Source organism: Euleptes europaea, chromosome 1 (assembly GCF_029931775.1).
Source record: "Euleptes europaea isolate rEulEur1 chromosome 1, rEulEur1.hap1, whole genome shotgun sequence".
Lineage (NCBI taxonomy): Eukaryota > Metazoa > Chordata > Lepidosauria > Squamata > Sphaerodactylidae > Euleptes > Euleptes europaea.
Window position 1 is genome coordinate 162,658,480 of NC_079312.1, and position 26,948 is coordinate 162,685,427.

The 26,948-nt window shown below is 48.7% G+C and overlaps 1 protein-coding gene across 1 annotated transcript; it reads left to right on the forward strand.

The window, feature by feature from the left end:
* The first annotated feature begins 9,850 nt into the window (after window positions 1-9,850).
* Window positions 9,851-26,819, forward strand: CDK4 (cyclin dependent kinase 4). The gene is made up of 7 exons (XM_056853977.1): window positions 9,851-10,068; window positions 15,168-15,303; window positions 15,449-15,616; window positions 16,880-16,989; window positions 19,606-19,656; window positions 23,280-23,415; window positions 26,701-26,819. Exons 1-7 carry the CDS (start codon window positions 9,851-9,853, stop codon window positions 26,791-26,793), a joined length of 912 nt encoding a protein of 303 aa, XP_056709955.1. The 3' UTR covers window positions 26,794-26,819.
* The last annotated feature ends 129 nt before the right edge of the window (window positions 26,820-26,948 follow it).

A 26,948-nucleotide genomic window follows, 5' to 3' on the forward strand; every position in this document is an offset into this window, starting at 1 on the left:
GGGGCTGAGAGCGTGACTAGCCCAAGGACACCCAGCTGCCTTCATGTGTAGGAGTGGGGAAACAAATCCAGTTCACCAGATCAGCCTCTGGGAATCATACCCGGTTCTCCAGGTCAGAGTCCACCGCTCCAAACCACCGCTCTTAACCACTACACTACGCAGGCTCTCTGAATTCCCAGCTTTCGTTGTTAAAAAAGATAAGTCTCTAGACATTTCCCTTATGGAGATATAAGGGGAAAGCATATCTCTGCAAAGGAAAAGACTAGAAACTTACTTTAAAAAAAAAAGGAAAGCTGGAATTTCAGAGAAACTTCCTAGCCTATCATTACAATGGTTTTCCAATATATTGATATTTTAGTGCTGATCTTTAAAAAAAAAAGAAAATACTTATCTTCGGGGGAAGAGAGGGAGCGGTAATACAATGATGATATTACAATAATTGAAAAGTGGGATGGAGGTGGGTGGGAGTTGACGGGACTGAGACAAAGAAAACTGACAGAAAAGGCAAGTCAAAATTTGCTTCCAGAAAAAGATAGGGGTAAATACTGGTCTTAAAAGAACCAGGGGAAAAAGGAAACAAATGTCTTTTATGCGTGGCTGTTTCACTTGGGTCACCCCTCCAATTATTTCAGGTCTTTCTTTTGATTATGCATGCTGTTTCCGACCATCAGAAGTCGCCTCGCTCTCCCCCTGCATTTCCGCATATTTTGTCCGTGTTTTCAGGGACCTGTTTTATCTCAAATTTGAAAACGCGGGGGAAACGCAGGGAAATGCAGGGGGAGAGCGAGGCGACCTCTGATGGTCAGAAACGGCATGCATGATCAACACAAAGACCCGAAGTTGTCAGAGAGGTGACGGTGAATGAAACAGCCATGCATAAAAAGCCAAACAAACAAACAAACAAACAAAAAGCCTTGAAGTGAAAACTAAAGGCACAAAAATGTGTGTAGAAATCAGGAGATAAACCAAAGCAGTATGGGACAGCACTGACCAAAAAAAAAAAAAATTGCAGAAAAGTCCTTGGTCATCTGGCCAGTGTGGTGTAGTGTTTAATAGTGTCCAAGTATCTGGAAGACCCAGGAAGTGACATCACAACGTTGTGTGGCATTGCTCAGCCCTCCATTTTGCTCCCGCTGGAGTGAAGAGAAGAGGCTGCCTGGCATCCCTCTCCGCTTCTTCACTATCAAATATAGGGTGCTAGGACTAGACAGATCTTCAGTCCGTTCCAGCAAGGCATGTTCACCTGCAGAAATGCAATGACATCCCATTCCTTTCTACCTGTTAGGCCTGGATTCAATCAGACAAATAACCAGAGCTTTAAAGGCTTTCCCGCATGCAGGAGTCTGTTGCTGCGCTTGCAATGGTTAGCGCATTAAATATTCATGTTTACCTTAATATACATTACACGGAACATTCCCATTTCACTTCTGTTTCTCTCTCTCTTGCAGGGGAGGCATGTTAGAGATAATTGACGTTTAGAGCTTTCCAACAACTTGTCATTTTTGCCTTGGTCTTCTGCAATTTTCATATCATGCAGCGCCCTGGGAGTGCAACTGTGCTGGGGGAAGAGGGCAACGACAGGCAAGTCCACCGCCCAGCTTACAGCACACTGGCAAGCTGACAATTATGGAACAACACCCCCCCCAGGGAGGTGCGCCTGGCCCCCTCTTTGTCACTCTTCAGGAGGCAGCCGAAGACAGTTGTATTTAGGACTGCATTTTGATTGATTTAGAGCTCATTCCTGAGCCTGGGGGCCGAATGGGCTTAGAAGGCGACCAGCCCCCTATGTAGGGCTGCCAACCTTTGGTCCTAGCTGGAGATCTCCTGCTATTACAACTGATCTCCAGCCGATAGAGATCAGTTCGCCTGGAGAAAATGGCTGCTTTTGGCAATTGGACTCTATGGAATTTAAGTCCCTCCCAAACCCCACCCTCCTCAGGCTCTGCCCCCAAAACCTCCCACCAGTGGCGAAGAGGGACCTGGCAACCCTACCCCTATGCCAACATCTGTGCCACTTGTGTTGTGCAAAGTGGCATGGACACAAACATAGTGCCACTTGCGGCTGCTCCCCAGGACTGGCGCAGCAGCACAGCCCATGGACGCCGGCTCGGCCTCCCACTGGTGTCCTGCCAGTGCAAGTGCTTGTGCCGGCATCCTGGGAGGCGTTCCCGGGGCGTTCCGGGGGGCAGGGCTGCCAGTAGGCAGCTTCTAAGCCAGTGATGGCGAACCTTTTAGAGACAGAGTGCCCAAACTGAAACCCCAAACCCACTTATTTATCGCAAAGTGCCAACACGGCAATTTAACCTGAATACTGAGGTTTTGGAACAGTTTTCTCCTGGGAAAAACGCACTGTGCTTGTAAGGCGTATGCCCTGGGGATACGGTTGCTAACTCCAGGCTGGGAAATTCCTGGCGATCTGGGGGACAGCGGAGTTTGGGGAGGGATTTCAGCGGGGCATAATGCCATAGAGTCCACCTTCCAAAGCTGCCATTTTCTCCAGGGGAACTGATCTGTGTAGAGCGGAGGTTGGTTGTAATCCCGGGAGATTCCCAGGCTCCAACTGGAGGTTGGCAATCGTGTGTGTGTGTGTGTGTGTGTGTGTTAAGTGCCTATGAAGCAAAGTCCTCCAAAAAGTCCTATCTTTGGCAATCGTACCAGGGGAGGAATCCCTGCGACGGCGGGAAAGCAAGGCGACGTCGCCGTGTTACCTCAGGATAGCCCACTTACTGCAGCCTCGGGGAAGTTGGCCAGGCCGCGCAAGCAGCAGCAGCAGTTCTGGGTGAGAAGCGAGGGCGGAGGTTGCCCGGGCGGGACTCCTCCTCCGAGGGCAGGGTTGGGGGCAGTGCAGGCAGCTGGAGCTAGCTCCAGTCTCGCCGCCGCTCGCGCCGTGCGGGACAGACGCTGGTGGTGCAAAGCAGGAGCGGCGCGGCGGCTCCTGCTCGAGGAGAGCCCGGACACGCCGCCAGCCATCCCGGCTGGTCCCGGCACCTGTGGGGCGGCCACAGCAAGGTCACCCTGCACCGCCGAGGGGGGGGGGAGAGAGAGGGAAGCTCGCAGGCGCCCCGGCGATGGCGAGAGGACCCGGGGAGCTCAACTTTCTCCCCCCCACCCCTCGCCTCGTGGCTCCCAAAAGGAGAGGAGAGAGGATGCCCGGTGCAAGAGCCGGGGCTGCGGGCAGGGGTCGCCACCATGAGGCGGCTCGGGGGATCCCTCCCGCCACCTCTCCTGCTGCTGCTGGGACTGCTTTTCTGTGCTGGGGTGACGGCGCGCGTGCCCACAGAGAGGGCTCTGCGTGCCCTCTCTGGCACGCGTGCCATAGGTTCGCCACCTCTGCTCTAAGTCCTTCCAGCCCGGGAACGACCCCCTCCAAAACTGCGGTGCTGCGCCAGGTTTTTCGTGGTGCAGCATCGCCGTATTCTATGGGGGTTTTCCCCCCATTTTTTAATTTAAACTTTAAAAAATGGGGTTTTAAGCCTTGTGGCAGCCAGGAGACCTCTTTGGAGGCATCGCCATGGTGCCTCGGCCACACCGTCCCTGGCCGCTGGAAGGCTCAGGAAGGAGCTGCCCACTTTGGTTATTGGCAGCCCTCTTTGGAGTTTTCAAACTGTTGACTTTTATGAGTTTTATCATTGTCGTTTTTAATTGTGTTTTCCTAATGCATTATCTGTATGATAAGCTGCCTTGAGTTCTCCACGGGAGAAAGGTGGCTGATAAACGTTTTAGATAAATAAATTACTACGGAAGCAGCATAAAACGGCTTAGAAAATGGATCCCACTGATTCCTGTATGTGTCCTGCAGAATTAATTGCAATTAATTATTTAGGATATTTTTATGGCACCTCTCCAGTGTCTTGGTAGAGGAGTCTTACAATTAAATTAATAATAGAAAAGAGCCAGAGTCCAGTGGCACCTTAAAGACGAACAAAATTTCTGGCAGGGTATGAGCTCTCGTGAGTCACGAAAGCTCATACCCTGTCAGAAATTGTGTTCATCTTTAAAGTGGTACTGGACTCTGGCTCTTTTCTGTTGCTACAGACAGACTAACACGGCTACCCACATGTGATCTAATTAAATTAATAAATTATCAATATAAAAAAAAATTCTCTTAAAACAAGCCCAGGGTCATAAAAACCGCACAAAGCTGTCCATGAAACAGACCAGAAGCAGACCCTAAAATACCTGGAAAGAAATCACCCCTAATTATAAGCCTGGGTTTAAAAAAAATATTTCGCTTGGTGCCTTAAAGACAGTAAGGTTGGCGCCAGGGAAGCCTCGGGGGGAGAACATTTCAAAGACAAAGTACCACCACGTTTGATCAAATGGTGGTGGTAGGGTTGCCAACCTCCAGATACTAGCTGGAGATCTGCTATTACAACTGATTTCCAGCCGATAAGAGATCAGTTCCCCTGGAGAAAATGGCCGCTTTGGCAACTGGACTCTATGGCATTGAAGTCCCTCCCCTCCCCAAACCCCACCCTCCTCAGGCTCCACCCCCAAAGTCTCCAGGTATTTCCCAACCCGGAGCTGGCAACTCTAGGTGGTGGTGAAGAGTGCCATCAAGTCACAGCTGACTCATGGCGACCCCATAGGGTTTTCAAGGCAAGAGATGTTCGGAGGCGGCTTGCCATTGCCGGTCTTTACATGGGCTGAGAGAGTTTTGAGAGGTGACTGGCCCAAGGTCACCTAGCAGGCTTCATGGGGAGGAGTGGGGAATCGAACCCAGTTCTCCAGATTAGCGTCCACCACTCTTTACTTCACCAGGCTGGCTCTCAACCCATCTACTGCAGACCAGCATTGCTACTCTATGAAACTATCTAAAAACCCTCCCCACTCCCAAATATCTGCTCATAGCATGTGGGGGGAAAGGAGGAGGAGGAGAAGAGTTGGTTTTTATATGCTGACTTTCTCTACCACTTATGGGAGAATCAAACTTAACTCCTTCCCTTCCCCTCCCCACAACCAAAACCCTGTGAAGTAGGTGGGGTTGAGAGAGCTCCAAGGCAGCTGTGATTAGCCCAAGGTCACCCAGCTGGCTTCATGTGGAGGAGCGGGGAAACAAATCCAGTTCACCAGATTAGCCCCCGCCGCTCATGTGGAGGAGTGGGGAATCAAACCCGTTTCTCCAGATCAGACTCCACCGCTCCAAACCACTGCTCTTAACCGCTATACCATACTGGCAGCCAGGGGCCTGCGTCAAGGAAAATGGCACCAATACGTAGGGTTACTAGCTAGAGATCAGTTCACCTGGAGAAAATGGCTGCTTTGGCTATTGGACTCTATGGCATTGAAGTCCCTCCCCTCTCCAAGCCCTGCCCTCCTCAGGCTCTGCTCCAAAAACCTCCTGCTGGTGGCGAAGAGGGACCTGGCAAGCCTACCGACGTGGGTAGGCTGTGGAAAAATGCACAGCTACCCATCTACACAGTATACAAAATCGATTTGACTGCAGAGCGATGCCATTGTAAGTGCAGTAGGTGATATTCAGGGTCCTTTCAACAGAGTGGTTATAAATAGCTATATAAACAAACAATGTGCATTGCAAATACTTCCAAAGGAGCAGCCACTTTTGTCTGTTGCCACAAAAACAACCAGGAGCCTTGTGAACCTTTCCCAAAATCGTGTCAGAATAAAACTTTCGTTAGCGCCCAAAGATTCCTTTTTTATATTCCACATTCTGTGCGACCGAATGCCCTTAATCTGCACATGCCCAGAGGCACTCGGCGTCACAGCTGAAATCAGAGCAACCCAAGAGCTAGCACTTGAACCACCGACACGTTAGGAGGCTGAAGTTGGTTCCTTATTCCCAGTTCGTTCCCTATTCCCAGTTCCTTATTCACATTTCCTAATTCCTGAATCATTTTGAGGACATTTCAAAAGCTCTGCACCCCAAAATATGGATTGGACCACCACATATCATACATGCCCACATTCAGGGGACTGTGCCCTTCGAGATGGCACATGCTGGGTCCTGGTCCAAAGTCCGGTTCTTGTGCCAGTGGCTCCCAAGTGGGGTGACCCAGATGTCCATACAGACACTGCACCCCAAAATAATCTTTGGACCACCCCAAATGACACATCCCCACACTCCAGACACTGTCCCCTCCAAGAAGACATACAGCGGTGCCCAATCCAAACATCGGTTCTGGTGCCACTGCCTTCTTTTTGGGTCCCCCCACCAGAAACCTGTATTGCAAAGAGGTTTTGAATAAGGAACTGGAGCTCTGCACCCCAAAATATGGATTGGATCACCACATATCATACACCCCCACATTCAGGGGACTGTGCCCTTCGAGATGACACATGCTGAGTTCTGGTCCAAAGTCCAGTTCTTGTGCCAGCAGCTCCCAAGTGGGGTGACCTACAACCAATACACAGACAGACACTGCCCCCCAAAATAATCTTTGGACCGCCCCAAATGACACATCCCCACATTCCTAGATGCACATTTTCCCCATACAGATTCTCAAAACTGAAAAACAAGCCCCCCGCGCAGAGTCTTGAGAACTCAGAGGGGCAAACCCAAGGCAAAACCTCCCGGGCATGCAACGCCTTTTGCCTATGCCCTTTTGGAACGCTGCTTTTACGAGGAACTTCGATCACATTATATCTCCCCCCTTTTAACATATAAATCTAATGCCTCTGTGTCTGACATAATGCCTTTTTTTATTAAGCGACAGGGACCCCAAGGCTACATTGTCAGGGGCAAGATTTGTTCCAGTCCTGATATCCCTCCAACACTAGATATAGGCTGCTCAAGATCAATGGATCAAGGAGCTTCTAAGGGATAAAAGGATAGAAAAAAAGGAAAAGGGGGAAAAAGGCAATGCTTGGAGTTCTTACATGCAAACTGCATCGTTCATCGTGACCTCAAGCCCGAAAATATCCTGGTAACCAGTTCCGGTCAAGTCAAGCTGGCTGACTTTGGCCTGGCTCGTATCTACAGCTGCCAGATGGCTCTGACACCGTTGGTAAGCCCGCCTTTTCCAGATCTAGCAAAAACCCAGGTTCTCCTGTTTAACACTGTCCAGTTGGGAGGTTCACTGCAAATCAGTTCTCATAAATCCAATGCCTATGTGTCTGACATAACGCCTTTTTTTACTAAGTGACAGGGACCCCAAGGCTACAATGTCAAGGGCAAGATTTGTTCCAGTCCTGATATCCCTCCAACACTAGATATAGGCTGCTCAAGAGCAATGGATGAAGGAGCTTCTAAGGGATAAAAGGATAGGAAAAAAGGGAAAGGGAACAAAGGCAATGCTTGGAGTTCTTACATGCAAACTGCATCGTTCATCGTGACCTCAAGCCCGAGAATATCCTGGTAACCAGTTCCGGTCAAGTCAAGCTGGCTGACTTTGGCCTGGCACGTATCTACAGCTGCCAGATGGCTCTGACACCGTTGGTAAGCCCGCCTTTTCCAGATCTAGCAAAAACCCAGGTTCTCCTGTTTAACACTGTCCAGTTGGGAGGTTCACTGCAAATCAGTTCTCATAAATCTATTGCCTCTGTGTCTGACATAATGCCTTTTTTACTAATTAATTTTAATAATTAATTTTATTAATTAAGTGACAGGGACCCCAAGGCTACATTGTCAGGGGCAAGATTTGTTCCAGCCCTGATATCCCTCCAACACTAGATATAGGCTGTTCAAGAGCAATGGATGAAGGAGCTTCGAAGGGATAAAAGGATTAGAAAAAAGGAAAAGGGAACAAAGGCCTTTTGAAGAAGACACGGGGCCCTTGCAAGAAGGTCCCAGGCGCCTCCTCCCCCTCCCTATCTAGGGGGGGCTGGGCAGAGGGTTGCTGGAGCCCGGCTTCCGCTCTGGCGGCCACTCTAGCCCCGCCCGTCTCGGTGGTTTTCCGCGGGTCTTCCAGCCACGCCCCCCTTCTCCCCGCGCTCGCCAGCCAGCCGCTGCAGCTTGAGCAGCCCCCTTCCTCGCCGCCGCCGCCGCCGCCGCCGCCGGTAGGGTGAGTCCGGGCTCAGCTGCCACGTGCTCGTCTCTGCTCGGCCAGCCCCGGGGAGCCTCTTTCTTCCCCTGGCGGGGACGGACCGCTCGGTTCAAAGCTCCCCTCCGCCATCCCGCTCCCGGAGGCCAGGTCATCCCAGCTAGTTGACCTGGCCCCTGGGGAAAGCCATCCGCTGGAGGCCTGGCGGGAAGGAAGGCTGAGCGGTTGAATGGAGCGGGTGCGCGGGTCGGCGCGAGCGGTTTTGGCCTGGGGAGGTGGTTGCAAAGTTATTGCAAGCTGCTGCTTTTGGGATTTTTTAATTTTTGGGGGGGGGAGGTGCTTGCAACGTGGGGAAGAGTTTTCCCGCGGGGCTTCCTTCTCCCCCGGGGTGTGTGCATGCGTGTTCCCGCAGCCCTGTTCCTTAGGGGGGGGGGGCCTGCAGCGTTGCCTTTGCAAGGGGCTTTGTTAGGGCGAGCTCTCCGGGGGTGTAATTCTCTGGGTGGGCGTGCGTGTGCGAGGCAGGCGGGTCCTGGGGCCAGGAGGGTTAAGTAACGATTAAGTAACTGTTAGGAACAGGAGTCTTGTGGTACTTTCCAAAAATGTAAGTTTTTTTTTTTTTTTTTTAATCTAGCAGGAGCTTTCATGGGCTGGAGCCCACTTCTTCAGATGCAGTGAGTGGATCCTGGCTATGCAGTCATTTTAGGTAGGAGGCATGAAAATAAACAGACAGCAGGGTCAGGGAGAGCATGGAATACAGTGTGAACTGGAATTATGTAAAATGCAGATCTAATCGAGACAAATGCAGGGAACTGTCACCATTCACACTAAACTAGTTAACACTTGTGATGGGTGGGGAGGGCTGGGTTTTGCTAACACTGGGCTGTGGTAGAAAGTGCCGTCATGGCTGACTCGTGGCCATGGCTCAGTGGTAGAGCATCTGTTTGGCATGCAAAAGGTCCCAGATTCAATCCCTAGCAATCTCCAGTTGGAAGGGACTAGGCAAGTAGATGATGTGAAAGACCCCTGCCTGAGACCCTGGAGAGCCATTGCTGGTCTGAGTAGACAATACTGACTTGGATGGATCAAGGGTCTGATTCAGTAGAAGGCAGCTTCATGTGTTCGACCCGTAGGGTTTTCAAGGCATGAGACGTTCAGAGGTGGTTTGCCATTGCCTGCCTCCACATCACAACCCTGGTATTCCTTGGAGGTCTCCCATTCAAATACCAGCCAGGGCCGACCCTGCTTAGCTTCTGAGATCTGTGGAGATCAGGCTAAAAATCCCAAATTCTGGTTCAGTGGTGTTCTAGATTTGTGTTTAACATAATTACATTTCATCCAGTTATTAGTTTATTATGATTCAGACTTTCTTTTCTACCATTTAATTATTGCTTCGGATTTTCTGTATGTGCAATCACTACAATTAATTGGAATCCCCTACTTTACCTGTAAGCCCGCCTTGGGAGGGGTGGGGTACTGTACTCTTGCACCGTCAGGGTAGTAATGTTAACTCTGTGGCTGTAGGGTGTTACAGAGCCAGGAATGGATTACAGTGTGCCCCGGTCTGAGCATGTGCCCAAATGGTGCTGGGGGGAAGGGGATCCAGTGAGGCCGGCAGGCGCTGGGGGCATGATTGAAAACCTTTGAGGACTTGGGTAGTGCTCCAGTCTCTTATCCGTGCCCCACACCTGTAACAGTGGTGGTGTCCCTTTTGGCTTGTCATGCAGAAAGCAGAAATTCCCTCTTGCACAATTATAAATGGCATTGGAGCCCCGCTGGTGTGTTTTGCCTCCAGATCAGAGTCCACTGCTTTTAACCACTACACCACGCTAGCTTTTTAACTAACTGCCTTTGTTTCCCCTTGATCTTTTTTAAAAGCCTCTGCGGCCTCTTGGAAGCGGGGGGCTGCCAGGATGGCCATGGGGGTTCAAGACCAGTACGAGCCCGTGGCAGAGATCGGCATCGGGGCTTACGGCACCGTCTTCAAGGCCCGAGACCTGCAGAGCGGCAAGTTCGTGGCTCTCAAGAATGTCCGGGTCCAGAGCAACGAGAACGGGCTGCCGCTATCCACCGTGCGTGAGGTGGCGCTGCTGAAACGGCTGGAGAACTTTGACCATCCCAACATTGTGCGGTGAGCGCGTGAGGACCAATGAGCGTGAGCATCTTGGGAGAGGCAAGCGCATGAAAAAAGCCCTGCTGGATCAGGCTGGGGGTTCCCCGTACTTCTTGAGCCTGAGGGCGCTTTAGAAATTTTGAGGAATGGAAGTGGACTTTCTGTCACAAAATGGCTGCCATGGGGCCAGGGCCGATCACAAAATGTTGGATGTTTGCAAGCCAGGCATCCTCCTGTGACTGAAAATTAAAATCCAGATCTGTGGCATGGCGTAAATCGGGGTGCCTAACCTTTTTTGCGTCTGTGGGCACATTCTGACACGGCATGGTGGGCACAGCAATGAAATGGCTGCTACAGAAGGTCGAGCCAGCCACAAAATGATTGCCTGAGCTTAACTTTTTTTAAAGCCTGGCTTTGGCCAGGAAGGGTTGGCCTATAAATCAAATCAAAAGTCAACTTCATTAACACTGTGTAGAACCATGTGTTGTGGTGGCAGCTGCTGCCAAAGCAACATTTAAAAATGTCTGCACAGCCAATCAAATCTCCAATAGTCAGAACCCTTGCTGAGCAAAAGCCCTACCTGGCCCCACCCACTTCCCAAAAAGACTTGGCAGGTGCCAGAAAAGGTGTCTGTGGGAACGGTGGTGCAATAATGGGTTTAAATTGCGGGAAGAAAGGTACTGGCTGGATATCGGGGGGGGGGGGACTTACAGTAAGAGTTGCTTGACAATGGAATCAGCTACCTAGGGAGGTGGTGAGCTCCCCCTCACTGGCAGAGGCTGGACAAGCACTTGTCAGGGATGCTCTAGGCCAAAGCTTAAATTGTGGGTCGCGACCATTTGGGGTCGTGTAACAATGTGGGGGTCGCGAAAAATTTGGCAACAGTAAAAGGTTTCTGAACCTCATCAGTAAATGTTTGATTTGTATACCTATTTTATATACCTGTATACCCGGGGTTGCATAAAAATTTCTCTGGCGAAAAGGGGTCACGAGTGGGAAAAGTTTAAGAAGCCCTGCTCTAATGATCCTGCATTAAGCAGGGGGGTTGGAATAGAGGGCCTGTATGGCCCTTTCCAACTCTACGATTCTATAATCCAACCCTTGGGTTGAAGATGAAATCTTGCCACCCATAAAGTCAGAAGGTGCTTACCGAAAGCTGCATGCTTCCATGGCATCCTCCAGTTTTCCCATTCTACTTGGCAATAGATTGATGATGGCTCAGAATCCTTCATAAAAACGAGTGAATCTTGTGGCGTCTGGGCCTGGACTGTGACAATGGCAGGTTTCACCTGAGAGGCTTGGGGGTGGGGTAGGGGGGAGATGTTTCAGTCAGAGAGGACATGTCTGCCTTTGGCTGAGAGCTTACAACCAGCCATCTTGATGCTTGGACCCCCCTTCTTTGGGAATCGATTCAGGCTTTTCTGCCCCATTCAGACTTGCCGTCTTCTTGAACGGAGGCTTCCAACAGGTAGCTTGTGAGCTCCAGCGACTCCGCTGGCTGCTCCAGCCCCTGAAAATTTCAGGAAATGATCTGCCCTAGGGCGGTTTTTATTTGATTTTATTTACTTTATTTCATACAGGGTTTTTCTATCTGTACTATGTAGCAGATAACTTTATTTCTGGTTCTCTTTCTTGTTCCATGTTCTGTTTCTCGGGGCAGAACAAAACTTGGGCATGTGCCGGGGCAGAGTGGGGGGAGTAACTTAGGGATTTTTCATTACTCAGAAGTAGCTCTCATTAAAGATAAGCGTAGAGACCCCTCTTTTAGAAGCTGGATCTTTTTGCTGCCAGGATGGGACTTCTGAAGCAACAGGAAGGGGTGTCAAAAGGAATTCTGTATGTGAACATAAGAAAGGCCATGCTGGATCAGACCAAGGCCCATTAAGTCCAGCAGTCTGTTCACACAGTGGCCAACCAGCTGTCTCTAGGAAGCCCACAAAGATGACTGCAGCAGCATTATCCTGCCTGTGTTCCACAGCACCTAATATAATAGACATGCTCCTCTGATCCTGTAGATAATAGCATCATCCTGTAGATAATAGCATCATGACTAGTATCCATTTTTACTAGTAGCCATGAATACCCCACTCCTCCATGAACATGTCCACTTCCCTCCTAAAGCCTTCCAACTTGGCATCCATCACCACATCCTGGAGCAGGGAGTTCCACAATTTAACTATGTGTTGTGTGTTGAAATACTTCCTTTTATCAGTTTTGAATCACCCTTCAGCTTCAGCAGATGACCCTGCGTTCTAGTATTATGAGAGGGAGGAAAGCTTCTCCCTGTCCACTCTCTCCATACCATGCATAATTTTATAGGCCTCTATCATGTCCCCTCAACCGCCTTCTTTCCAAGCTAAACAGCCCTAAGCATTTTAACCGCTCCTCATAGAGAAGTTGCTCCGGCCCCCTGATCATTTTGGTTGCTCTTTTCTGCACCTTCTCAGGCTCTGCAATATCCTTTTTTAGGTGTGGTGACCAGAACTACACAGTATTCCAAGTGTGTTATCACCATAGATTTGTATATGCTATAAAGTTAGCCTTTCTCTCATTCTGCCAGCTCAGGAAGAGGGGCTGGGAACAGGCTGGGACTGGAAAGAAAAACTGGACCTGTGTGGGCACGGTATGCAGGGGGAGAAGGGGTACCTAAGCCCCCGCCTCCCCCAGCCACATAGCCATGACTGGGGTAGGCTTGCTGAACCCAGGGCTGTCGGTCAATATGAGAAGCCTTCAAGGCATAGAAAAGTGCTGCAGCTTTCCGCAGTTTAGTCAGATAATATACAACCTGGGCTGACAAATTCAAAAGGAGGAAGAATGCCAGCATCTACTGCTGCTTAGAGAGGGGTAGCAGCTCCTGCTAATTCATATTTCCTGGATTCTGGATCTTGAAAACGGTAGGGAGCTTTCTGCAATGCTACGTCTCAGGGCCACACCAGAAGATAACCACATCTCTGAGTCTGCCACGGGTCGTGGCACTGTTTTAGAGCTTGGTTTTTAACTTTTCAGAGCACTGTGGGGGCCCTGCCCTGCTGGTTCCCAGCAGGTTTTAGGCCCCCCCAACATTTTGAGCCGGTGTGGTGTTTAAGAACGGTGGACTCTAATCTGGCAAACTGGGTTAGTTTCCCCACTCCTCCACATGAAGCCTACTGGGTGACCTTGGGCTAGTCACAGTTCTCATTGAACTCTCTCAGCCCTGCCTACCTCACAAGGTGCCTGTTGTAAGCCAGTGTGAGACTCCTTAAAGGTAAAGAAAACCAGGGTATGAGAAACTAACTCTCCACCTCCCCTTTCCTCCTTGAAAAGTTAAAAATCAAGCTCTAAAATGGCGCTGTGTCCCTGCGGCGGACTTGGGGATCCAGTGTCATCTAGTTTGGCCCACCACTGCCCTTCTAATCCTCAAACTTTTCTGGATCATCCCCACACCCATCCACAGCCTTCTCCAGTACAAGGCTTTATCTGCCCAAACCCTACCTGCTTTGTTGAGCCGGCAAAACAAGGGCGGCAGAGAACTGGCTGGCTGTTGTACTGTGCTCGTTCACTGTCATCAGGTAAGCCAAATCAGTTCTTAGGCCTTCTGTCTCCAGGCCTGCAAACTGGGATTGACCCAGACTGGTTATTCCACTCCACTCTCTGTGGCATCTTCAAAGAAAAGCGGGCAATTTACAGTTTTACGACTTGGGTAGTGGTCACTTTGGAAGGCAATTTGGAATAGAGACTTGTAAATGATTGCGGGAAGTTTAGGGGGCCAGAATAAGGAGAATTTGCAATGGGTGTAAGAAGTGCCACTGGAACAAAGGTTGGGAGGTGAGGGATGGGGAGAGCCAGCGTGGTTTAGTGGTTAAGAGCGGTGGTTTGGAGTGGTGGATTCTGATCTGGAGAACCGGGTTTGATTCCCCACTCTTCTACATGAGCGGTGGACTCTAATCTGGTGAATTGGGTTAGTTTCCCCACTCCTACACATGAAGCCAGCTGGGTGACATTGGGCAAGTCACTCTCTCTGAGCCCCACCTACTTCACAGGGTGTCTGTTGTGGGGAGGGGAAGGTGATTGTAAGCTGGTTTGAGTCTCCCTTAAGTGGTAGAGAAAGTCGGCATATAAAAACCAACTCTTCTTCATACATGAGAAGAAAAGGGAAAAATCATAGAATAGAATCATAGAGTTGGAATGGACCACCAGGGCCATCTAGTCCAGGAATTCTTAAACTTTCTCCACTCGTGACCCTTTTTCACCCGAGAAATGTTTACGCGACCCTGAGTATATAGGTATATAAAATAGGTATACAAATCAAACGTTTACTGATAATAAATCATAAAGAAACCTTTTACTGTTGCCAAATTTTTCGCGACCCCCACATTCAGTTATGCGACCTCATATGGGGTTGCGACCCACAGTTTAAGAAGCTTTTATCTAGTCCAATCCCCTGCACAATGCAAGGAATTCACAACTACCTCCCTCCCACACCCCCAGTGATCCCTACTCCATGCCCAGAAGATGGCCAAGATGCTCCCTCTCATGATCTGCCTAAGGTCATAGAATCAGCATTGCTGACAGATGGCCATCTAGCCTCTGCTTAAAAACCTCCAGGGAAGGAGGGCAGTGAGACCACATGGTTGGGGTAGGCCAACTTGTGGGTCTCGATTAAAGGGCACAATAAGGCCTGCAGCAGAATAGCATGGTGGGGTAAGGTCAGTGATGAGCTCTTATATGAACACGTGCATGAAGCTGCCTTATACAGAGTCAGACTGTTGGGTTTTTTTTAGTATTGTCTGCGCTGACTGGCAGCAGCTCTCCAGGGTCTCAGGTAGAGGTCTCTCACATCTTGTGCTACCTGATCCTTGATCAACTGGAGATGCCGGGGATTGAACCTAGAACCTTCTGCATGCCAAGCACGTGCTTTACTAATGAGCTATAGCTTCGCTCCCTCCCTCCTACATATCATCTCTCCACTCTTGTTCCAGTGTTCGGTGCTAGGTCTTGCAACCTGTTTCGCTTCCAGCCTGTTCACTTCATTAGGATAATACTTAATTGCCCCGATCCGATTTGAGAATCGCGCTTTTTGCTCCCTTCTTGTATTTCTGGAACATTTACGAAGCGCCTTCCCCTTCATCTGTTTCTAGGCTAATGGACGTTTGCACGACAACGAGGACCGAACGTGAAACCAAAGTAACACTGGTGTTTGAGCATGTGGATCAGGACCTGAGAGCGTATCTGGATAAAACGCCGCCGCCTGGCCTACCAGCGGAGGCAATAAAGGTAATTCTTCTGGGTCCTCGGTGGCATTCTGGACCCGTTTTGGGAAAGGACCAGTTTTCTTGGTGGGTATCAGTTTTTCGGCCAGGTATCTGGAAATAGGTTACACACAACATCAGATGTATGCATCCTTTTCTGCCTTGTCCAGGACATGATGCGTCAGTTCTTGAGCGGCTTGGAGTTCTTACATGCAAACTGCATCGTTCATCGTGACCTCAAGCCCGAGAATATCCTGGTAACCAGTTCCGGTCAAGTCAAGCTGGCTGACTTTGGCCTGGCTCGTATCTACAGCTGCCAGATGGCTCTGACACCGTTGGTAAGTCCGCCTTTTCCAGATCTAGCAAAAATCCAGGTTCTCCTGTTTAATACTGTACAGTTGGGAGGTTCACTGCAAATCAGTTCTCATAAATCTAATGCCTCTGTGTCTGACATGCCTTTTTTTTTTAAGCAACAGAGATCCCAAGGCTACATTGTCGGTGGCAAGATTTATTTCAGTCCTTATATCCCTTAAAAAATAAATAATTTTTTAAAATTTGCTGCTAATATGCCAGATAAAACGGAAACTGAGTAGAGTAGAACCTCAAACATTAGATTTACGCTGCGCAAGATCAATGGATCAAGGAGCTTCTAATCTAAGGGATAAAGGAAAGGGTGTAAATTATCTTTAAGGATATGCAAATCAGTTCTCAGACTTTTGAGTCTTTTGGGGTAAGAAGTTAGGGAAATTGTTTTTTTAACAGTTGTCGCGTCCCGAGCTCACCCCACCCGCCTTCGACGGGTCCACTTTGCCCCTGTGGACAATCGGATGACGGGTCCACTCCAGGCCACCCCCACTAGACGTTCCTTGCTTCTTGTATAATGACTCAGCGAGGACTCAGAACATGGACAGTGGAGAGCCCATCCTGGGCTTTCTACTCCTCTCTCCCCCACATAGCACGTCTTCCCTCAGACGGCTTCCATGTCCTCCTCATCGGCTGCCGCTGGCCTTAATTTATAGAGCAGGCTCCGCCCTTATCTCCTCCCCCCGAGGTTACAACCTCCTCCCCTGGCCTCCCCGCCCTTTGCCGCCGCCGTGCCCTTCCCTGCATTTCCTTGCCGCAGCCTACCGGCTGTCAGGCTGTACCCTACCCCCGGGGTTCTCTCTCTGGCCCGCCATCCTCCCAGCAGCTCGCTATCCGCTGCGCCCTCACCCTCCGGGTAAGTCTGCCTGCTTACCCCGTCATCCGGGTGTTCGTGGCCTCCTCTCCGACTCCCTGCCCGGTCACCTTTCGCAGCCCGGCTCCGGCCGCGGCCCCTCCTCCGGTCTCTCAGCTGTTCTGCAGGTTTTCTCCCCGCGGACCTTCCGACGCGGGGAGAGGTCGGGGTGTCCCCGCCGTCCCGGCTCCAGCCGCGGCCCCTCCTCCTGCCTCCCAGCTGGACCTTTCTACGCGGGGAGAAGTCGGGAGACGCCAGGAGGCGTCTCATGACAACAGTTGTTCCTAACGGCATAAAAGGAGAAGCCTGAGGAGTGTTGTGATGGATGGAGTGAAGGAGAAGAGTTGTACCTGTGAATGCTACAATCTCTGTTCCCCCTCCAAAGGTAGTTACCCTTTGGTACCGTGCGCCAGAAGTGCTGCTCCAGTCGACCTACGGCAGTCCTGTGGACATGTGGAGTGTTGGCTGCATCTTTGCAGAGATGTTTCGAAGAAAGTGAGTGGGGCGTGGGACAGTCCACTGGGGTGGAGGTGGTTGTTGGTACATCTATCCACATAAGAGGAGCAGGTTGTGGTTTTGCTCTAGGAAGTGGATCTTGGGCATGATGGGAAGTATATTTTGTGTGCGTTGCTAAAATGCCTGCAGCAGCTAGAGCTTGGGATGCTCTGCGCCAGGAATGAAATGCAATTAAAGTAAAATCTCGTCAGAAACGCTGCTTAGTGTGGCCGACTAGAATCTCGTACACCTAAGTTTGAATCCCCAATGTTCTGTGGAAACTCACTGAGTGACCTTTTGACAATCAGTGTCAGCCCAACCTTGTGTTATTCTCACAGGGTTGTGAGGATAAAATGGATGAGAGGAGAACGGGGTCGTAAACCGCTTTGGGTACCCTATTGCTGAAAAAAGCGAGGCATAAATATGTACATTTATAAAATGGCTCGTATTATGTCATTGGTTAGAATCATCAATAATAATTTGTATGAACTTATTGTTACTTGGGTGTTTGCAGAAGTCTGGGTGAAAACTGGCTTTTATCCAGAAGGAGGGGTGGATTTTGTTTAAATATGTTACATCCTTTCCCCCCTTCTTTTTACTTACTTTAGTTCGGCCCTGAACAGGGTCACACTAAGATCAAAATGAAAGAAAAAGGAGAGGCGGGGGGATGTGGGTGTGTGTGTGTATGGTTGCGAGTGGAAAAAGTTTAAGAAGTCCTGTACTAGATGGCCCTGGTGGTCCCTTCCAACTCTGTGATTCTCTCTCCCTCCCCCTCCCCCGCTCTCTATACCACTGGTTCCCAACCAGGGGTCCATGGACCCCCAGGGGTCCGCGAGAACTAAATTAAGGTCCGCGAAACAAAGTTATAAACCCATAATAAATTAATATTTTCAATTAAAAGTTCTCTATTATAAAATATATATATTCAAATATAATTCTAAGTTTAATGTTTAACTAACAGTTATGATTAAAGTTTATTTTCAAATTCCCGGAATTTTTATTTTGAACCTTGGGGTCCCTGCACCGAACAAAAAAGTCCTAGTGGTCCCTGGTCAAAAAAAGGTTGGGAACCACTGCTCTATACACACACACACTCAGAGAGAGAGAGATCTAGATAACCAATAAGAAAATTACTATTTTTTATCTTAATTGACTGGGGGAAAAACTTGGCTACTGCCAATGTAGTGTTAAAATCCAACCCTGCTAAAAGAACCCTCAAATTCACAGACAGATTCCCAGATAAAAGATTTTATCCATCTGTCTCTAGCTTCGTTGAGCAGGTCGCAGCTAAGCAAGGAATGCTGAGGAGTGTCTATTTGGCCAGAACCACATTGATTCCACCCCCCTTTTTGAGCCCTTCGACTCAAGTAGAATACATCATGAATAAAAAGCAGTACGGAGAGGGGTCAGGATGGATAACGGTTAGAAGTTAAAATGTGGAGGCGGAACTTTTGCCTCCAGGCCCCTGTAGGTAGTCCCGCACGTCTTCCCCCTTGGCTTTGCAGATCGATGGTAGCCCCTGACCCTCGCGCTTTCCCACCGCAGCTAAGTGAATCATCTTCACCAAGGTCGGCGGCACAGCTGGGGAACAATAGATTAGGGCCGGGCCTGCCCGGAGCTTCTGTTTGGCTTATCTTTCAAGCTGATAGAGCAGACGGGCCGCATCTTTCTTTTGCAGAGCAGCTCCCCAGCTCCTCCCTGCCTATCTGGGGGGCAGGGAAATGGAGGTCGGGGTTGCCAGCGGGCTGGAGATGGCCCTGTCTTCCTTCCCCTGCAGTTATCAAGCAGGGGCGGCGGGGGCGGAAAGGGTGACATGGAGCCTTCTGCTGAGGAAAGGAGTTCTTTCCAAAGCGGGTTAAAAACATTCTCTCTGTGTGTGTCTCTTCCCCCACCTCTCCCCCCTGCAGTGGATTGTGGAGGAACAATCCACCCAAAGTGTCCTTCGTTGTTAGAAACATCCTGATTTTTTTTTTTAAGTACTTTTTTGGAAAGGGCAGTGTAAAAAGAATGTTTCATGCCATAACAGTATTCTGACATTGAAGGCAGAAGAATGGGTAGACCTCGCAACAGTCAAACGCGTCTTCTAGATGGGGCTGTGTCTGCTAATTCTAGAGCTTTTACTGGAACCCTTCCTGGTGGAACGGGCTTTTTGAAGATGTTGAGAAGGCCCTCGCTCTATTGGGCTGTTGGAGGCTGTAAAAAAGCCGAAATATTCAGATGGGCACCTCTTGGGAAGTTGGGTCACCTGAAGCGGTCTAACCTTTGAGACTGTGGTTGAGGGGATGGGTCTTGTGTGACAAGAAATCTTGTTTGGTGGTTTTATTCCTGGTTTTGTTACGGTTTTAAATTGACTTGCTTTGAGTCCTCTGTGGAGAAAGGCATGTTAAAATGCCATAAATGTGAGGGAGCCATGCTGTTGCTCCCTGCGTCCGGGGACAGAGTGGGGAAATGCTACCGGCTAGGTTCCTTGTTCTCCTGTGGTAGCCATTGGCCTCTCTTCAGTAAGCCTTGTATTGGGTCATTCGTCTGTGGTCTGGTTGGCCACGAGGGCTAGGTTTAGAGGCAGGGCCTACGGCGTCCCACCACAGTAACCGCAGTTCTCTTTGTGCTCCACAGGCCTCTCTTCTGTGGCAACTCCGAAGCTGACCAGCTGGGCAAGATTTTTGAGTGAGTCCCTTCCTCCTCCTTTGTTCCAGGGGCCAAGTCAGCAGGGGACGGCAACCTTTTTGTGTGTGTGTTGTTGTTGTTTTTTGTTTCCCCCCATCGGTTCTTCTGGCTTCCCAGTACCCCTGTGACGCGCTTTGCGTGACTCGCCTCTTGACAAGGGGGTTAAGCCCAGGCCTGTGGAGTTTGTGAGTCAGGGAAAGGGAAGTGTCAATATCTCAGTTGTGAAAACTCCCTTACAGTTGACCTTTTCTGCCAGATCACAAGGCCAGCCAGGCAGAGGCTACCGGGGAGTCAGCTGAAGTGCTAAGCCAGGGTTAGGCAACCTCTTTGATCGAAATGCCAAAAAGAAAAAAAGGAAGAGTTTGGTGCTCTGGCAAACAAAAGGGGTAGGGAAACTAAGGTTGTACTTGGCCAGGCGTACCAGGAGCAAGCTGAGTTCCTTGGATGCTACCAGCACCTCAGGGGTTTGCCTAGGACATTTTGAAGTGACGGGGAATTGAACTTTTTTTGGGGGGGGGGATAAATTTTTGGGGAAATTGAAATATATGCTATACTTCTTGCCCTATCAAACCTAAACTAATTTTACCGCTTTAACAACGTAAAATGCATCGTTTGTAACTGAGCAAATAAAATTGCAACGTTTGACATATCAGTGGGATTTAAAAGTTGCAAGTGCCTTCGTTTCCTATAAGCAAAATTGCAAATATGCCCAATACTTGAGAGAGGACTGCAAGCTGATGCACCCTTTTGCTATCTTAGCACATGTACCTTAATTTTTTGCTGCCTGGTTAGAGAGAGCTCAGCGATCAACGGAACTTTCAGAGTTTTCCTCTGAAGCTTTGGTGCAGTTTCTGCCTTACCTCCTTCTGGTCTCTCCCCCCCCCCCCCCAGCAAGGCAATAAGGGGCAATAAGCTACTGTGGGTAAGTATGTCACAGTGGTTTGAGGGAGAGATGAAAACGTCAGCCCCATGTACTGTCAAAAGGACAACAGAAGGAGGTGTGCAACAGTGGAAGAACTGTGAAAGCCCTGCATGCTCCCCTCATGAAGATTAGGTATCCTTCTAGGTGCAGAAACGCATCTTGGATTTAAGAGCGGTATATGTCTACAGCATGCCCACTTTGTCTTTGACAGCATTTCACTCATTCTAAAATGAGCATTTCATAGGAGCGTTTCATAGGAGGTTTTTTTGAGTACTCCCCAAAATTGTGTGGTGGGGAATGTGTGTCCTCCCCCTACTTTTTCCGTTCCCCCTCCTCCCGGGCCTTCCCATTTCTACCCTAGGATCCACCTTGGAGTTGTGTGAGTCTGATCCATGTAAACCATGCCTGTGACCTCCAGCTCTGCTGGCCTCATAGTACAGCCAGGTCCTTAGCAACTTTCCTTGCTTCTTAGAGTAGAATCTGCTCTGTGCGTCAGACAAAATGGCCATTTCACTGGTATTCCACATGCATGTTGAGGGTTGCCTATCCCTGCACTAAAGGGTGAAAATGAAATAGGAATCAAAGGAGCTGCTTTTGGTTTGAATGCCAGCATGGCGTAGCACCTAGTAGGAGTGGGAATTCCCAGGGCCCCCAGATTCTAAATTTGGAATTATGCATGGACTTCCCCCCCAGTCCTGACTCCTTTCTCCCTGAGGTGTTTGTGCGTGCATGTGTACGTTCATGCGTGCACTGAGGTTGCTATTCATTGCAGTTTGCAGTCAGGCTGCCTCAAATGAGCTGAAACAATTTGCACTCCCCATCCCATGCGTAGCTTGTCTTATACAGCTTTTGTATACCACAGCTTGGGGATGGGCCGGTAAGTAAAAGGTACTGCTGACTTGCAGCAAGGGTTTGAAGAAGGTAGTCTTTGGATTCTTCATACTGGTAGGGCTTTTGTCTTGTTAGCAAATCCAGCCACTAAATCCTCCTTGTTTAAATTCCCAGCACTGTAATAAAAATGAATGTTTGATTTGCCTGTGAAATTCCCTGGAAGTGGTATTGATTTAAGATGGCTGGCAGTGATATAGGTTTAAGATGGCGCTGTTGATGCATGGCTAGGAAGTCTAAATTCTGCAGTAAGAGAGCATAATGGAACAGGTCTTCGAGTGTAGCAGCAAGCAATACCTTTTCCTACCAGTTAGTAGGAACTGTGATTTTAACAGGTGACTATTTTTGTATTATTGTTGCCTGCCTTGGGTCTCATCTGCAGTAGGAGAAAGGCGGGTTATATAAATGCCCTAAATAAATATGAAGTCTTTTACCTTTGCCCCCATTGGAAGAGACACCGAGACATTTTAAGTCTTCCTGCTTTATTGCTGCCTTAAGCCTTTCGGCCAATCTATGAAAATTAAGGACTTGAAGAAACCAACAGTTAATTGTTCCATGATGTATTAAGTTGGAAACTCTTGGGGAAGAGAAGAAAGGCTTTCAAAATGAGATTCTTAACATTTTATTAATGATTGTTTCTTTAAAGAATTTCTTTGCTGCCTTTCCACTCAAATAACGTCCCCAGGTGGCAAACATTTCAACATTAAAACATTCAACACATTACAACAGAGTATATATAAAATATTTAAACAATTCAATAAAACACATAAAATAAACAACACAAAGAGGGAGAAGGGTCCATAGCAGTTATTGGGGAGCATACCAAACCAAAAAGTCTTCACCTGCTGGTGGGAGACCAACACATTGCCCTGGGGAGGGAGTTCCAACATTTTGGGGCCATGATTGAGAAGGCCCTTTCTTTGGTTGCCAAATGTCTAGCATCAGCGGGTTGGGGCACCAGAAGCAATGTCCCTGAAGATGACTTGTGGATGGGTAGAAGGCGGTCCTTCAGGTATGCTGGCCCCAAGCCATATAGGGCTCTAAATGTCCATACCAACACCTTGAATTGGGGTTTGGAGGCAAATCGGGACCCAGTGTAAATGGAACAAGGCTGGAGTGATAATGGACCCTGTAACCCACTCAAGTCAGCATTCGGGCTGCTGCATTCTGTACCAGCTGTGGGTTCCAGACAGTCTTGAAGGGCAGCCCAGTGTAGAGCGCATCGCAGTAGTCTAAGCTAGATGTTAGCAGGGCACGCACCACAGTGGCAAAATCTTTCCTGCCCAGCCGAACCTGGTGAAAGGCACCACTGCCACCTGTTTATTCACCAGTAAGCCTGGGGCCAAAAGCACCCCCAAGCTACAAAATTGCTCTTTTAGGGGGAGCGTAACCCCGTCCAGATCATGAGAAATCCCAAATCCTGGGTTGATCCTCCCTACCCCCCACACACACACCAGTAGCACTTCTGATTTGTCAGGATTCAGTTTGTTAGCCTTCATCCATCCCAAAACCGCCTCCAGGTACGTGTTCATTTTGCTACTGATGTGCTTTGTGAGAGGTGAAGAGACCAATATGGAAATTGGGAGGGGGGGGCAAGGAGAATGGGGAGAACTGGATGGCTCTTGTTCATATCTCACACCAGTGGCTGTTTGCGATTCTGGTTTCTCCACTTCCTAAAAATTTAATCTTCAGTTAGGAGCATCTGAACCTTTTTTTTTTTTAGTTACAAGATGAGAAGAAATCTTTTCAGGTTGCATGATGGACTGGATGCCCCCTGCACTGCTCTAGCTGATGTGTTCTCCTTGACTTGCAGTCTAATTGGACTCCCATCCGAGGAAGACTGGCCTCTAGACGTGTCTCTGCCACGCTGCGCCTTCGCTGCTCGCCTCCCACAACCCGTTGAGAAATTTGTACCGGAAATCGAGCTCCCGGGGGCCCAGCTGCTTTTGGTGAGTTCCGTGAAAGGGTTGAAGAGGGAGAGCAACAGTTGAGGCCTAGGAGGACTGAAGAGTTGTTAAGCTACAGATGAGGCATTGAGAGGGCAAATGCAAGGTGGGGTGGTGGCCTCCGAGGAGGTACGTGTCATGGCTTTAGTGTTAGATGACATGGTTACTGGGCAGTCAGTTCCAGATTTCATTCCCGGCATCTCTTGTTGAAGGATCTTGGGTAGTAGCAGTTATAGAGGAAGACCTTTTTTTGCCCATGTCCCTGGAGAGAGTCATTGCTAGTCAGAAGAAACAGTGGCTTTACAGGGGGACTAGACAAATTCATGGAGGTCCATCAGTGGCTACTAGCCATGGTGACTAAAGAGAGCCTCCACATCCAGAGGCAGAAAACATCTGGATGCTAGTGCTAGGAAGCAACATCAGGATGAAAGGCTTTGGCCTCTGTGGCCTCTAAAGAAACCATGGAGGTTTGGCATAATATCTCTACAACACCCATCCTTCCTGCTGTCCTTGGTCTCTTTGGCCTCTAAAACCCTGGAGATTTGGCATAATATCTCTACAACACCCATCCTTCCTGCTGTCCTTGGTCTCTGTGGCCTCTAAAACCCTGGAGATTTAGCATAATATCTCTACAACACCCATCCTTCCTGCTATCCTTGGTTTCTGTGGCCTCTAAAGAAACCATGGAGGTTTGGCATAGTATCTTTACAACACCCATCCTGCCCTGCTGTTGGCCCTTTATAGTAACTGGCTGGCCCCACTGTGGGACTGGATGTAAGACTAGATGGGCCACTGGTCTGATCCAGCAGGGCTCTTCTTATGTTCTTACGTTACTGGGCTTGGTGGACCAATGGGCTGTCTTCGTACAAGGCCAGCTTCATACTTTGGGCTTTAATGGTGCGCACAGATACAGGATGTTTGACTCGCATGTCCCAGATTGCATTTTCATTAACACCCAAAGCCACTCTGAGGCTGCTTCCATACAGGGATTATCCCCTACATGGGCAGCAGGGAAGAGTCTGGAGTATTTGGGAGCATTGAGATGTCATCATCTGGCTCCCATGTTTTTCCCCTTTGAGACTGACTAATATGGGGCATTTACTGCCAGAGGCTGCAGCAGTGGCCACAATCTGAGATTGTTTAAAGAGGAGATTTGACCAATTCATGGAGGGCAGGTTTATTAGTGGCATCTGGTCATGATCAGAGGCAGTAACCCTCCGGATACCAGTGCTAAGTAGCAACGTGGGAGAGGGGGAAGTCCTCAGCCTCTGTGCCCTGTTGTTGGCTCTCCAGAATACTTGGTTGGCTACTGTGTGAAAGCATGTGGTAGTACCTCTTATTTAAAAAAAATACTATTAAAGACAATTATGGATTTCTTAAACCAATCTCTTTAAATTAGACAACATAAAGGTTGTCAATTCACCAGGTAAAGTTCCAACATAAACATATGCTTAGAGAAAATTCAACAAATTCAAATTATGGATAAGTCAAACAAAATTCAAGTTACAAGTTGATATTCAAAATATAGTTATCCAACAAATTCAGGTTGTACATTCCACAGGTAGTGTTCAAAATTATATAAGCACATTCAGGTGTCAGTTCCATTAATAATATTCAAAATAAATTATTAATAGAACTGACAACCTGAATGTGCTTATATAATATTGAACACTACCTGTGGAATTTACAACCTGAATTTGTTGGATAACTATATTTTGAATATCAACTTGTAACTTGAATTTGTTTGACTTATCCATAATTTGAATTTGTTGAATTTTCTCCGAGCATATATTTATGATGGAACTTTACCTGGTGAATTGACCACCTGTATTTTGTTTGTCTAATATAAAGAGAGAGATTTTAGAAATCCACAATTGTATTTAATAGTATTTTTTTAAATAAGAGGTACTACTGTATGCTTTTGCATTTAATATTTCTAGTATCTTCACTCCTCCTTGGGTTTATTGTATATGGCTACTGTGTGAGACAGAATGCTGGACAAGCTGGAGCACTGGTCTGATCTGCCAAGGCTCTTCTTGTATTCTTATGTTGATCAAAATAAATCTCCTGTCATCTGGCTCAAAGGAGATACACTGGGGTGACTATGCCCACAGTGTTCCTCTAGATCAGGGGTGTCAAACATAAGTCCTGTGGGCTGGATCCGGCCCCTTGAGAGCTCTTATCCCACCCGCAAGGCAGCCACCCCCCCACCCCAGTCCTGATCTGGCATGGCGAAGCATGGCCTGGCCCGACCAAGTGACATTTATGTCATATCTGGCCCTCGTAACAAATGAGCTTGACACCCCTGCTCCAGATGTTCCACTTGCAGCCACTACCGGGACGGGGTGGAGCTTTCTCTTTTCAAAATGCTATTCTTGAACTGCATTATTAAATTTTAAAAATTCAGACCAGCATTCTAGTGCCATGTTTGTGTGAGTGCAAAAAACGGTTTGGATATAATGGTTATTTTTCTTTGCCTAAGAGTGCACTGCAACTTTTTTAAAAAGCCAGTCCTGGAGTAGGGGTCACTGGGGGATGGGTGGGGGAGGTAGTTGAAATTCCTGCATTGTGCAGGGGGTTGGACTAGATGACACTGGTGGTCCCTTCCAACTCTATGATTCTATGCTAATATCATGGCTTTTATGCTAGCAGGAGTGGATTGTGGGATACATGTCACGCTGTCTACACAGATCCATATTTGTGCCTGTGTATTAGGAGTTGAGATTTCTGGCCTCCCAATTCCTGCCTTAGGTGGTCCAGTCTAGGAATATGTGTCAAGCTCTTCGCCAAGCTGTGGACAAAGGACACGCTCTGTTCAGTCAGCTGATCTATGTCTCCGCATGGCTAGTCATCTTTGGGGAGGGGGTGGTGTCATTTGACTGCGTGGGAAAGAGGCAAACGAGGGTGGGTGAGTCAGCAGGTTATGGCAGAGCGGCTGCTTACCTTTCACACATTCGTGCTGTCTTCAGGAGCTGCAGTGAATAATGTCCTGTGCGAACACTCCCTTAGTCATAGGAGTACACAAAGCAATGCTGTTTTCCCCTCCAAACTAGGGCTAACAACAGATTGGGCTGCGTATTGGTAAGCATTGCTGGAATTTGCCGGGGGGGAAGGGCACAGCGTGTTTTCGTTCTGTTTGTTTAGAGCATACCGAAGTTTGTCCCTGGTTCTGGTTTTGTTCCATCACTTGTTGATCTTTCAAGGGAAAGGTTTGGAGGCAGGCCAGCCTGGGCAATATTTACAGGCTCACCTAATGAATTTCCTATTTACCTCTCTCTCTCTTTCTAGGAAATGTTGACCTTCAACCCTTACAAGCGCATCTCTGCCTTCCAATCACTGCATCACGAGTATTTTCAAGACAAAAGGGCCGTGGATGGGTAGCATCCATGCAGAGTTGCGGGAAAGGGAAAGACTGTGCAGAAGACTTGTGTGTGTGTGAGGATGATATTGTACCACACGAAGGGATTCTGTCTCCAAGTGTCCTGGCTGTGCTGGGAATTAAGGGTGGGCATGATAAGAGTGCTGCCAGCGCGCAT